This window comes from Sciurus carolinensis, chromosome 10 (assembly GCF_902686445.1).
Source record: "Sciurus carolinensis chromosome 10, mSciCar1.2, whole genome shotgun sequence".
NCBI classification, from domain to species: Eukaryota; Metazoa; Chordata; class Mammalia; order Rodentia; family Sciuridae; genus Sciurus; species Sciurus carolinensis.
Window position 1 is genome coordinate 77,459,825 of NC_062222.1, and position 12,690 is coordinate 77,472,514.

General features: G+C 37.8%; 1 protein-coding gene across 1 annotated transcript in view; it reads right to left on the reverse strand.

Moving 5' to 3' along the window:
• Nucleotides 1-12,690, reverse strand: part of Fras1 (Fraser extracellular matrix complex subunit 1) — a 439,675-nt gene that overhangs the window by 142,520 nt on the left and 284,465 nt on the right. Inside the window, exons 27-29 of the mRNA XM_047566389.1 lie at nt 12,294-12,564; nt 8,818-8,902; nt 5,929-6,255 (exon numbers count right to left, since the gene is read on the reverse strand). Coding sequence (XP_047422345.1) covers nt 5,929-6,255; nt 8,818-8,902; nt 12,294-12,564 — 683 coding nt within the window. The remainder of the gene's footprint in view (nt 1-5,928; nt 6,256-8,817; nt 8,903-12,293; nt 12,565-12,690) is intronic.

Sequence of the window (12,690 nt, forward strand, 5' to 3'; positions counted from 1 at the left end):
AATATATTTAGAAAAAAATCATGTGTGTAGTGAACGTGTAGAGACTTTTCTAATCATTATTCCTACGTACAGTATAACCACTATTTACATAGTATTTATAGTCATGGTATTATGACTCTAGTATAAAAGCTAAAAGAAAAATGTATTAAAAATAATGATAGCTATAAAATTTATTAATGGATTTATGACATACAGTGATACAAATTATAATACCAATGACAAAATGGAGAAGGGCAGGGAGAAGTAAAAGTGGAGAGTTTTGTATGTGATTAAAGAGAAATCATTATCAGTTTATAATGGACTATCGTAGCTATGTTTTATGTAAGCCTCATGGTAATCATAAAAAGTCTGCAGTAGATGTACAAAAGAGAAAAAAGAATCAATGCACACCACTACAAAAAAAAAAAAGGTCATCAAATCACAAAGGAAAATAGAATATTATTTAGCCTCAAAGAAGAAGGAAATCCTGCATTTATAACAACATGGATGGACTTGGAGGACATTTAGGTAAGTGAAATAAACCAGACACAGAAAGAAAAAAATTGTCTGATCTCACATATATGTGGAATTTAAAACAGTCAAACTTACAGAAGCAGAAAGCAGAATGGCAGTTGATGAAAGTTGTAAGATGGGAAATAGGGAGATGATAGTCAAAAGGAATAAAGTTTCAGGTCTACAAGATAAATAAACTGAAATCTATACAGCATAATGCCTACAGCTAACAATACTGTACGGTAGACTTTAAAACTGCTAAGAGGAGACACCTTATGTAAAATGTTCTTACCATAAAGATAAGTAATAACATGAGAGGGGTCAGGAGGAAACTTTGGTAGGTGATGGTTTTATGGGTGTGTACCTATCTCCAAACTCATTGAGTTGTGTCTATTAGATATGTAGAGGTTTTTACTTGTCAATCACACTCAATAAAGTGGTTTTTTATTTTAAAAAAGAAGTTTAAATCTTCCCACTCATCATGATGATTTTTTGTTGTTGTTGTTGTTTTCTTTTGGGAGAGGGTAAGGGAATATTTGAGAACAGCTACAAATTCTTTTCTATATGTAGTGTCCAAAAAGCCAAATCTTAACCTAATTTTCCCAATGGTTAGGAAATTTTGGAATTTCTTTGTCTCATTGTAGGTTTTTTTTTCCTTGCACATTGGTTCATATATCCTTGTCAGCTCAAGAAATTAACTATATTACTAGTTGAATAATCTCCTGCCCAATGAGGTTTGATATATCCTCTAGAGTACATTAGCAGGCGATGAAATTTCAACAAGTAAAATTGAGGGCATGATTAAAACAGTGCTTTATATTAAATAGTTCTTCTAATTCATTTCATAGAACAATAGGCAAACAAATGTTGGTAATAAAGTTTAGCCATTACATATTTATTATATAATGAGTAAAAATATTAATGTTGCAAATCAGAAGTAATAGCATAAGTCTCCATCCTTTGGAGGAAAAATCTCACATACAAAAGTTAAAAGATTGGGTCATCAATGATGTAATTTTTGCTCAAATGATAGTGTACTCCAACCCCAGGTCAAAATATTCAAGACAAAGTTTTAAAAACTTCACTATTTAGAAAATGACTATAGTTGGGTACAACAGTGACCCTATCGTTTTACTTATTCTGTAAATACATAGTTTAATTTGTAAGATTTCATTTATACCATGGATTTTAAGATTTAATCTAGTAGGACTTTGTGGACCTTCGGGAAGGAGCATGTGGCGTGGCAGATATGAGGTAAAATTCATCAGCAGGGAGAAAGAGGGGAAGCTAACTAGAAAGTTTCTGTGATTGTTAAGGTGGGCATGAATCTCGAAGGCTTGCTACTTCGGGGCAGGAATACAGGACCTTTGCTTCCTGTAGATTTCTACTGATGTAAATATTTATATCAACAAAACCTTTTCCGAGTGTGCACTTTTTGAGACACTGAATTAAACAGGCTAAGCAAGCCCCGTCAAAAGGTGAAACCCTGACATGTGGCAAGGATTTATTTATTTGTGAAGTAGGCTCTTATTCACACAAATAAACATTTTTTACCATTGTAATTCTTACAAATGTCATTATTATCAAACTAACTGTATCCCTGCAAGATCACCAATGAAAGGTAGGCATTGGTGAAACTGAGGGGAGAAACAACGGTGCTTGGTAGCTGCCCGTGGGCATTACCATAGCCAGAAAGGGCCCACAACGATGGAATTCTCTATCAAGTGTAGAGTATGACAGTTGGGGACTTTTTTCTGCCTAATGGCAGAAAATAAGCACTCAAACAATAAACAAAGTCAGAAAGATCATTGGAATCATTGTCAAAATGGAAAAAGGCATGATTTCCACAAGCAGCTTAATTAATGGAAAAGTGGATAATTCCTTGAAAGCCCAGCAGGAGAAAGAAGTCCACCACTGAGCATGACTTTCCCAAGGCCATTTTAGCCCTTTTTGGATGTTGAATTGCTTTAGAATCATTTTCCTAGCAGATTTGGGGTTGGTCCCCAATTAATGAAAGCCTTTTCAGCAGGGCATTCTTTATTACTTTTCTTTTTCTTCTTTTTGCCTCCTTCCTCTAACAGAACATGTTTCAACATCAATCCTGGTTCCATTTCCTCAGCAGCATAGGCTAAGCCTGGAGGTGGCAGTCAAGTTTATTCACTGCCAGGCCAAGTGCGGGGGAAGTGGTGTAAAACTTGAAAAACAAGGGTGAATGGACAGTTCCTCTACTCAGTCCCAGATAAGCCACCCCAGAGGCAGCAGAGGGTCATCTAACACAGAAATTTACAGCAAGACAGGGACATTGGCACCTGTTCCACTCAGGCCCTTGAATCTGTCACTCATCTACCCAGCCAACAAAAATGCACCGAGCCCCTATAATATGCTGGGTTCAAGAGACTAAAACTGACATAGTCCCTCCTCTCACAAAGCTTCTTTTCCAATTCCTTCCTACCAGGAGGAAGAGAGAAGCAGGCTAAGTTTCTGTTGAACAATATTAGGATTAATATGTACATCCATTCACTAAACTGAAATCCTTTGGCCATTCCATTTAAGCTGCCAGCTAGACATCAGTCAATAACTGGCCCCTCTCCAAATTTAACATACAAGTAGCCTCAGGCTAAGAACTCTCATGCCTATCTTCCAAAATGGCTATTAGAATAAAACCAATCATGTCCGCACAGCTACCAGATACTGTGACAGCTGGGGCCATTTTTCCTTCTTGTGCCCAGTAGACTTGTGATAATACACAGTTTCACTTGAAATGAGCTGTTTTGAGTTCAGAGAGGAGTACAGGAGGCGTGGGGCCCAGCATGCTTGGACAGGACATGAAGAAAATGACTAAATAATTGTCTTCATTTTATCCATTTAGGGAACAAAAACACATATGACCCAAACATGGAAAAACACAGGCCAGAAAGAAAAAAAAAACATTGACAGTTAAACACAGGAGGCAGACACACTTGAAATGAAATCATAGCCCCAGCACTAAACACCGTTATAAAAATGAGTGTTGTAAAACTTCTTTACACTTCAGTTTCCTCTTTTGGAAAATTAAAGATAATTGTAGGGCTGGGGATATAGCTCAGTTGGTAGAGTGCTTGCCTTGCAAGCACAAGGCCCGGGGTTCAATCCCCAGCACCACCAACAAAAAAGACAATTGTACAAATATCACAGAATGATATTGGAGATCAAAAGGAATAATTCACATCAAGCTGTAGTGTCCAATAAATGTTAAAAACAAAATAAAAAGACAAAAAACCCTTCCACTCATGGTAGAATTTCCTCTGGAAGAAATAAGGTCAAAATAGTTGCTATTTTAACCATCTTCACCAAGATAGCTTAGCATTAGGAGAAGTGGAAGAAGCAAAAAGTATTCTGAGTTCTTTTAGGGAAATATAGTATATATTAGTGTAATATCAAATCACAGTCAAGTTTATTAGCACATCCTGATGCATGTGAAGTCTCCGGCTACTGGTTTCACTGTTCCTGTTCCTGTTTAAGAGTCACCTCATGGATCAGTAACAACAGCACTAAATGAGATGGTGAGATGGGAAGGGGGAAGCAGGAGGGCCAACATACACTCACTTTTAGGAATCACAAGCCAACACAATAAAAACACATGACTTGCAAATTATAAAGACTGCAAGGATTCCCAACCTCTGTGCCTTGTATCTCATTTAAGGATGAACATTCTATTTTTATTAGTTTTGTTAGTCAAAGCAGCTGAAATCCTAGAAAAGTCCTTCAGCTGTGAGTCTTTCCACACAAAATTATTGTGCAGTACAATGGACTGGATGAACTCCAAACATGGAGACCAGAACCATGACAGGAAAGGTGGCCATTAAGGGTTGCACTGAAATTCAGGACTACCTTTGGAAGGAAACCAAGAAGGAAGAAAAGAAAACTTTCTGCATCTGTCTAGACTTCATCTCTTCATAACTAAACCTCATCTCCTAGGGCGGTTGCAGGAGGGTGATAATTAGGATTAGCTACAAGGTGGCCATCTGCCAACTCCAGCTCATAATCAGCCTTCACCTTCTCCCATCTCTCTTGCTCACAACCATCACTGTTTTCAGCAGCTGAAAATAATGAGACAAGAGCCCGAGAAATTAGTTAGCAGGCCATAATAGATCCAGTTGCTTCCCTTCAGGAGGCTCAATCACAAATTTAGAGTGATCACTGGTGAGAAAGTGACAAGTGATTTTAAACTATCCTCAGCAAATCAATCTCTCTAGCTAATCATTAATGACAACTCTGTAGGTAGAGATATTTGGAATGAAAAGTTTTTAAAAAATGTGTTTTCCAAACTACTGCAATGGAAATGAATCATTTGTGATGCTACTGAGAGAAGGGTTTCCAGGGAAAATCACTAAGTTTTGGAAAAAAAAAAAAATGGGGAGGGTACTGGGGATTGAACCCAGGTTTGTTTTTGGTTTTTTCTTTTCTTCTTCTTCTTCTTTTTTTTTAACCACTGAGCTACATTCTTGGCCTTTTTTTTTTTTTTTTTTTAATTTTGAGACAGGTTTTCACTAAGTTGCTGTGGATCTCGCTAAATTGTTGAGACTGACTTCCAACTTGTGATCCTCCTGCCTCAGCCTCCTGAGTTGCTGGGATTATAGGTATGTACCACCTCATCCAGATTTGAAAATGTTTTTTCAGTAGGACTATTTACTTTAGCATAGGTTAGCTCAGTGTTTCCTAAAAAGTGATAACCATCTCATTTGTAATATCCAAAAGTGTAGTACATTGATAAAATTTTTAGAATGGTATGTTTTAATATTTCAGAAAAAAGTATAATATAGATATTAAGTCCATGACTGCATAAATATTATCTGTTAGAATGAGGTCACACACACACACACACACATACACAAACCAAGTTATTTCAAAGAAAAGTAATAAGTAAATATTAAGCAAATAAAAGCACCAGCACTCATGGAAATAGGAAGAAAATAAGGTGACACATGAGTCACTCAGAATGATAAACACACTTCTAGCCCCTAGGCCAAAGACCCTTATGATTACCAAAAGAGAGGGTTCCTTCATCCCACTTCAGTTGGGCTAACAGGGTGGCTGAACTTTCCCCTTTAATTCATTAAGATCACCTGACAAAGAGTTTCTCATTTCATGAGCTGTTTTAGAAGGGCAGACAAAAACAGAGATGCCTTGATTCTCAGGCAGGAAACAAAAAGGATCAGTGAATATAACATAGTTTTACAGCAGTAGGTCAACAAAAATGGTTGCGAAGTATCCCGTTTTAAAGAGGATAAGTATGCTCCTAACAAAATACATTACTGCCAAAATATATTATTTATATAATAGGAGCTTAATGAGCACCCATGTAATAGGTTGTGCTTGAACTCATATCCTAACTTTATAAGTATTACAAAATAATATCAGCAAACTTCATATTTAGGTGCAAGGAATGACACCCACCTTGGGCACAGTCTTCACACGAAACAGTATATTTTGGAAGGAGTGTCCGTCATTGGCCTGCAAGACTGCAACATCGGATGTACTCTCTGAGCCATCGTGAACATAGAGGAGAAGGCCCCTGGAGAGCTCATCCAGCCGGAAATGATAGATAGGAGCCATGGGGGACTGAAGCATTTGGAGCAATTGGCCATGAAGTGGAGGATCAAGCACTTCGACGACCACATCCTGTGGATTGTCATCATCCCTAATGTCAAGTAGCTGGGTGGTGATAGTTCCCCGCTCTCCTCTGCTAATGTGGAGAACCTCATTTCTCAGCACATAAGGGGCCTGTGGAGTTGAAGGGAAGTGGGGAAAGAACAGTTATTAAATAGAGAACGAGAGGGGAATCCAGTGGATCACTGTGGCAAGTGACTATGCCTTTTAAGGTGCTCTGGCAGAGTGCTAACCCTGTTCTATGGTGGAAGCATTTGCCAGAGGTGCAGTTTGTCATGGGAAGCACATTGGTTGAGGTTACTTCACACCTCTGGGCTCTGGAGGTTTCTTAAGTGGCTTTAAGACCATGGGCTTGACAAGAAGCAATCAAAAAGGGCTACTAGCTTCTAAATTTCTAATTTATCTGCTCTTTCGATTTGCACTTTATCCCCTCCATTATAAGTGAGATCAGATCAGTGTCAGGAAGCCCAGTCAGTTGTCTGCATTCAACAAAGACTAACCGGAGCTACAAAATTTTCGAACTTGCCTTTGGGAGTTAAGTACTTCACTCTAGGCCACAATGCAATATGCTGACTCAGAGTGAGGTATTTCGTGTTCTGAATTCATGCTATTTCTGGTCCCTCCCAACAATTTTTTCAAGTTCTCCCATTCAAATTTTGACAGAGTCCAATCCAAACTCAGCTTAGAAAGCCTGACAAGATCATGATCTGGATGAGTAAGGCAACCACCTGGTTAATTCTTACAACACTGCTAACAGAGCAAACTTGAATATGTTTTCCTTGGGATTGTTAGATTCCCCCCACCAATTCAAGTAAGCAGATAAAAATGTTCTTTTATGAAGAAAAAAGTTAATGAATCACAACAGAAAAAACAAACACATACACACACAACTAGGCTAGAAGCCAAAGAAAACATTTTCTTAGTTTTTTTATACCATTTGAAGTTGAACCATTTAAGACTTTGCTCAACACTAGGTCTTCTTTATTCCAAATGACTTTTTAAAAAAACTATCAAGCACCTCCCTGACCTCCTGGAAATTAAAATTCCCATTAAAGTAATGTCTAACTAATGCATCATTATGATAATCACATAGTGGAAAATTAGATGGTAGCTACTCTTCAAAATTCCTGAGAATTTAAAGCTGTGAGTCTATACATAGGAATGAATGGCCCCATATATTCTGAAAAGATGAAAGGTCAAAGTGATGTCAAAGTCCATAAATGGAAAAGGCCAAATTCACTTACATGGGAAAATTTCAGGGAGGTTCAAGATTATATTGAAATAGCACAAAATTTAAAGGAACAAAAATAAGTTAAAATCTCTTTAAAATTCCATTTTAAAGAAGTTAAAATGGTAGGAGTTTATCATATAATACATAAATAAAATGTGCCCTCATTATCTACTCACTTGATTATGGAGAACAAAACTCAAGAAACTGGGAATTCATCATCTCAGATTAGAAAGTTACCTGCCAATACCTACCCTAAGTCTTTCATTGAAGTATCTCTATTAGCCCAAATGAAGAGGTCAAAGCAAAATGTTTAAGTATTACTGAACACCTAAGCCAGTACATACTAAGACTGAATTTCGCCCTTTGGCCCATATTTACAGAAATCAGGTGTATTAGCTTTAATTAAAATAAAATTTACACACTTAAGTTAGGATTAATTTCTAATCACTCCTAAACTTCGAGTTATCCCTGATGTGATAATATCATTAAGAAGAGCTGAGCTGGGTTATTAACACCATGTGGCAGTTCCTTCTTCAAGTCTGTTGTTCTTCATGGTTTTGTGTTTTTTTTTTTTTTTTTTTTCTCATTTTGGATCAGAGATAAAATTACCAGTGAGAGATAATCATCTAGAGTCCTTCCTGGAACCACTAAGGTCTGGATATTTAGGTGGTCTTAGTTCCCCAACATAATGTCCCACTCTCTTGCTATTAACGATGTATGGAGACACACACACACACACACACACACACACACACACACAAAGGATCTTCCTGTTGTTTTATTAGCACATTTCAGCTATTCAATCCCTCAAGCCCAGTTCTCAGAGCTTCTACCGCTGTGTGTATTCTGGACACATAAGTACAACCTGACACAGTGAGTGATAAGAGATGAGTGTGAAGGGCCATTACACTGTGTCTTGTAGCTTCTACTGATGATTCTATACCCTTCAGAGAGAAATATTTAGATAAAGCAAACTTATTTACCTAAGAATAAGGAAAGTCTTAACTGGCAACAGATTTATTCTGCAGAACTAGTGTCAGATTTGGTAAAGTAAATCACCATAAGATAATGGTTTAGACCACAGACTCTGAAGCCAGGTCTGCTGGGCACAAATCCTGACTATTAGCTACATCATCACAGACACGATACTTAGCCTCCTTGTGCCTCAATTTCCTCATCTATAAATTGGGGATAATAGTATTTCATAAGGTTAATATATGGATCAAATGATAATTTATATGAAACACTGAGAACTATACTTGCATTAGTAATTGCTATCGTTGATGTTATTAACAAAAGTACTAAAAATTACTTGAGGCATTTCATGATACAACTAAGATTAATTTACCTCAATCATGTTTTGTGCTAAAACTGCAAGAAGCCTTAATTTGTTCTTGAGAATTAGTAGGCATGTGAAATTGTTAACTGGTTGGCATTTTTATTACCTGTGTTGAAAACGCTTGTATGTTGATCAGCTGTGGTTCAGAGAAGAACTGCTGGTCACTAATTTTCAAGGAAAAGTAACCTTTCCTAAAAAAGTCCCCCAAAAAGGAATGAGAAAAGACAATCATTAAATTATTCTGTAGAAAGATAAGGCTTAAAAATTTTTTCAGGTTATGTGTATATAAAAATTTGGATCAAACCACTACAGTAATGTAATATCTGAACTATAAACAGAAATTACCAAAGATGAACATAGTAAAATACTTTGTGTTCTTAGATCTTGTTATAACATAATAAAACTATTTTGCTCCCTATTTTTCTAAACTGAATATACAAACAGCAGAAAAATTAGTTGTCAGGCCAAGACTGGTTAGTGACACAATATTACATATTATAGAATGGAAAGGAACTTTCTATAGTCTCTGACCAGTTCCCAGTGATTCCTTCTTTCAACAAACCTTCCTTCCAGCCCCTTCCCAATTCACAGGAGTGTATACCCAGTAACAACATTTGCAGTATCTGTCTCCCTGTCACTCCAACATTTATTGTGGATAAGACTAGGGAAGAAGGGCTGGTTCTTCCATGGAAATTTGGACCTGGCCCGAGTCAGTGTCACCATTTGACTATGGGGTAAGCAGAGCCTACCATATGAATGAGAATGTGGAACAAGTCTGCCTGTGGGAGACAGGTCAACGAAGCCTATGAGCAAAGAGAAACGGGGATGAGAAAAGATTTGAGTCTTGCTTCCCATTTCCAGTTCTAGCTTTTGGACTTGCCCTGGAGTAACACTGCTCTTCAAGCCTTTGAGATCCGAGACAGCTCTGCGAAGTTATAAGAAGTCTCACTCTTTTGCTTAACCTAGTTCAAGTTGATTTTCATTACTTGCAACCAAATAGTATCAATTAACAATAAAAGAAGGATCACTCTGCTGTGGGTTGAATCCCTTTTAAAGAGTTTTTTGTTCCAGCAGCTTCAGAGACTGTGGGAAGGACAGGGATGAGTTGCCCACCTTCAAAGCTGATCCAAGTACAGAACTCAGCAAAAGCAGGTGAGATGTGTGGCTAATGCATCATGGGAGCTTTTGAATTCTGGTCTACTGCAGGGATCATTGTTTCAAAGGTTCTTTAACAGGTATTCTTGGTGCTAACTATTTATACTTGAAAGAATGTGGATGGATCTCAAAAGCATTGTAGCAAATGCCAGAAACAAAAGACCACATACTTCTGATTGCATCATGTGGTATTTTAGAAAGGGCAGAACGATAGGACTAAAACCAGATCAGTGGTTGCCAGGGGCTGGAAGAAAGGGAATAACTACAAAAAAGATATTTTGGGGTGGGGTGTGATGGAACTGTTTTATGTCTTGACTGACTGTGGTAACAAGACCATACAGATTTGTTAATACTCATAGAACAGCACGCTATAAAATAGGGAATTTTATTGAATGCAAATTATAGCCCAATAAACCTGACTTTTTAAAAAATGTATTCCTATCTTCCCTCCTATTCCACTCACCCCTTCATTTTCTGCCCCATCTAAATCCTGCCTCTCTTTACTTCCACCTCCAAGTTTTGAGGATGCAACTGACAGAAACAATAGAATGAAAGAAGAAAGGCACTGAGGTCCTACTAACAGTGCTCTGCATCTCGTACTACCAGTTTATCACAGTCACTCTGACTATTTACAGGTTGTCTTTTACTCTACAGCAGCATTCTAACTCCGGGGGGTAGGGGAATCCAATCCTAAAGAATTTTCATCAAAGACTCATGGTCAGTATTTTCATGAAAAAGAATAAAAACAAACTTTTGCAGCAAGCTGCCCCTTCTGTTTCTGTGTCAATCTTTATTTTTCACAAGTTACTACCAACCTCATTTTATTATCCTCTGTTATGTCTTTGGTTTGAATTTTTAAGTAAAGAAAATCCAGTATTAAAATAGGTACCTAGAAAAAAAGACCTGTGGGAATTCCTTAAACTGTCATTCTTTGTCCTATTTAGGGGTGTAAAGCTTAAGATTCTGTGGGTAATGTGAAGTGAAAGATGTTAACTTGACAAGAGGGTTAACATTGGTTGTCTATGGAACTTTATGCTGTTCACAAGGGATTCCACTGGGAAGCTCTGTGTGTCTGTATCTGTGAGCATGAGAGAGAAAGAGAAAGAGATGTAGATACTTAAGAACTATACTTGTAGCAGAAATGAATACAGAAATGGAGTAGGAATTTGATGAGTGACTCTATGGCTTGAAACACTCCATCTCTGTAGCACAACTTTCTTCTCTATGCAGTGATCTTAGCCCCTTGAGGATGAAAGCATGCCAATTGTACCTAGAATGTTGGGTAGGCAGAAATATTGTGGCTAGAGACATGGGTTGTGGACTCAGAGAGTATCGGGCTAGAGTATCAGTTCTGCACTCGTAGGTTGTGAGGTCTTAGGCAAGATTTCCCATACTCTCAGGCCTCAGTTTCCTTATCTGTAGACTGAGAACATGTATAATCCATGTAAATATGCAAAATATATATAATTCAGGTAAAATGTTTAACATAATGCCTGACTCAAAGTTAGCACTCAGTAAATGTTGTTCTTATACCTAGAATATGACCTTCTGAAGTCATTGGCACCATCAGCTCTGAAAGTGCCATCTATTTTTCTCCCTCTTTGCCTGAACCTCAAAATAAATAAATAACAAAAATAATAAAAGAAAATCCTCAAGTTTAGTGTTGACAGTGAAAATATTCACTGTGTTCTTATCACTGTTCCATGGGCTTCAACTCATTGTTTACACAAATAGTCTATGGTGAATTATCTGCACTAATGAAGCAGAGCAGGGTGAAGGAGAATCCAAGAGACTAATCTTTGGGATGCATTCTCTGATTTCTTTTTAGTAGATTTACTCTGCTAATTATGGGGCTATATTTGCTTGGGTTAGTGTTAACATTCAATTGAATTCCTGAAGCATATGTCAGCTGGGTGGGAAGATAGCCAGATGTGTGAAGAAGCATCAGGAGAAAACTAGATGGGGTTTAGAAATTAGCCACAATTAATCTTATAATGTGGATAATAAAAAGTTAACTATGACTCTAAGTTTCCTCCAACTCCAAAATTGTAGGGACCACATCACACCTGAAAAGCATGTGCTCCATTCTTTATCTGCCTCCTATTCTCTGTTCATTATCCTCATGTGGAGGAAGCAGCTCTAGCATCTGGCTATATAACCAGTTTTATTTCTACTGGGCCAAAAAAGTGGATAATTATACTCAGAATTTTCCTGTCACATCGGAGAATTACCCATAATTATGTGATAAAATGAAAATGTCTCAAACAGAAGTACACTCTCTGAACAATTACAGGGAAATGATGACAGGCAGCTGAACACATTTGAGGAGTATCGATCTTCCCCAGATGAGAGGGGATAGATATTAAAAGAGAAGGGGTGGGGGCCAGAGCAATGATGGAAAAGAGGTTGGAGGAAAACAGCACTCACCTGAGCTTTTCTTTGCTGTGCATAAAACGTACTTTCTTCTCATTCACATCTTTCCAGCTAAAATGGCTGGCCTTGTCCAGCTGAGACTCTTTTCCATTTCTTGAGAGCACCAGCTGACCATTGGTGGGAGTGCTCACGACATGGAACAGGAGGTCTTCCACTCTACCATCCTGGTGTTGGATGTTCAGGAGGGAAAAATCCAGTGGCCTCATTGAACCAATTGCAAGGGTTAAGGAGCCATTCACATGGAGGCTGGGAGTGTGCATCTCCCCTAGAAAACATGCAGATCAAAGCTCAGATTTGTCACATTCACTAAGTAGCTCATATTTATTTAAAGAAATGGGCTTGTCATGTTAATTCAGATGTGTACAGAGGAGACTAGGCTATTATAGAACAT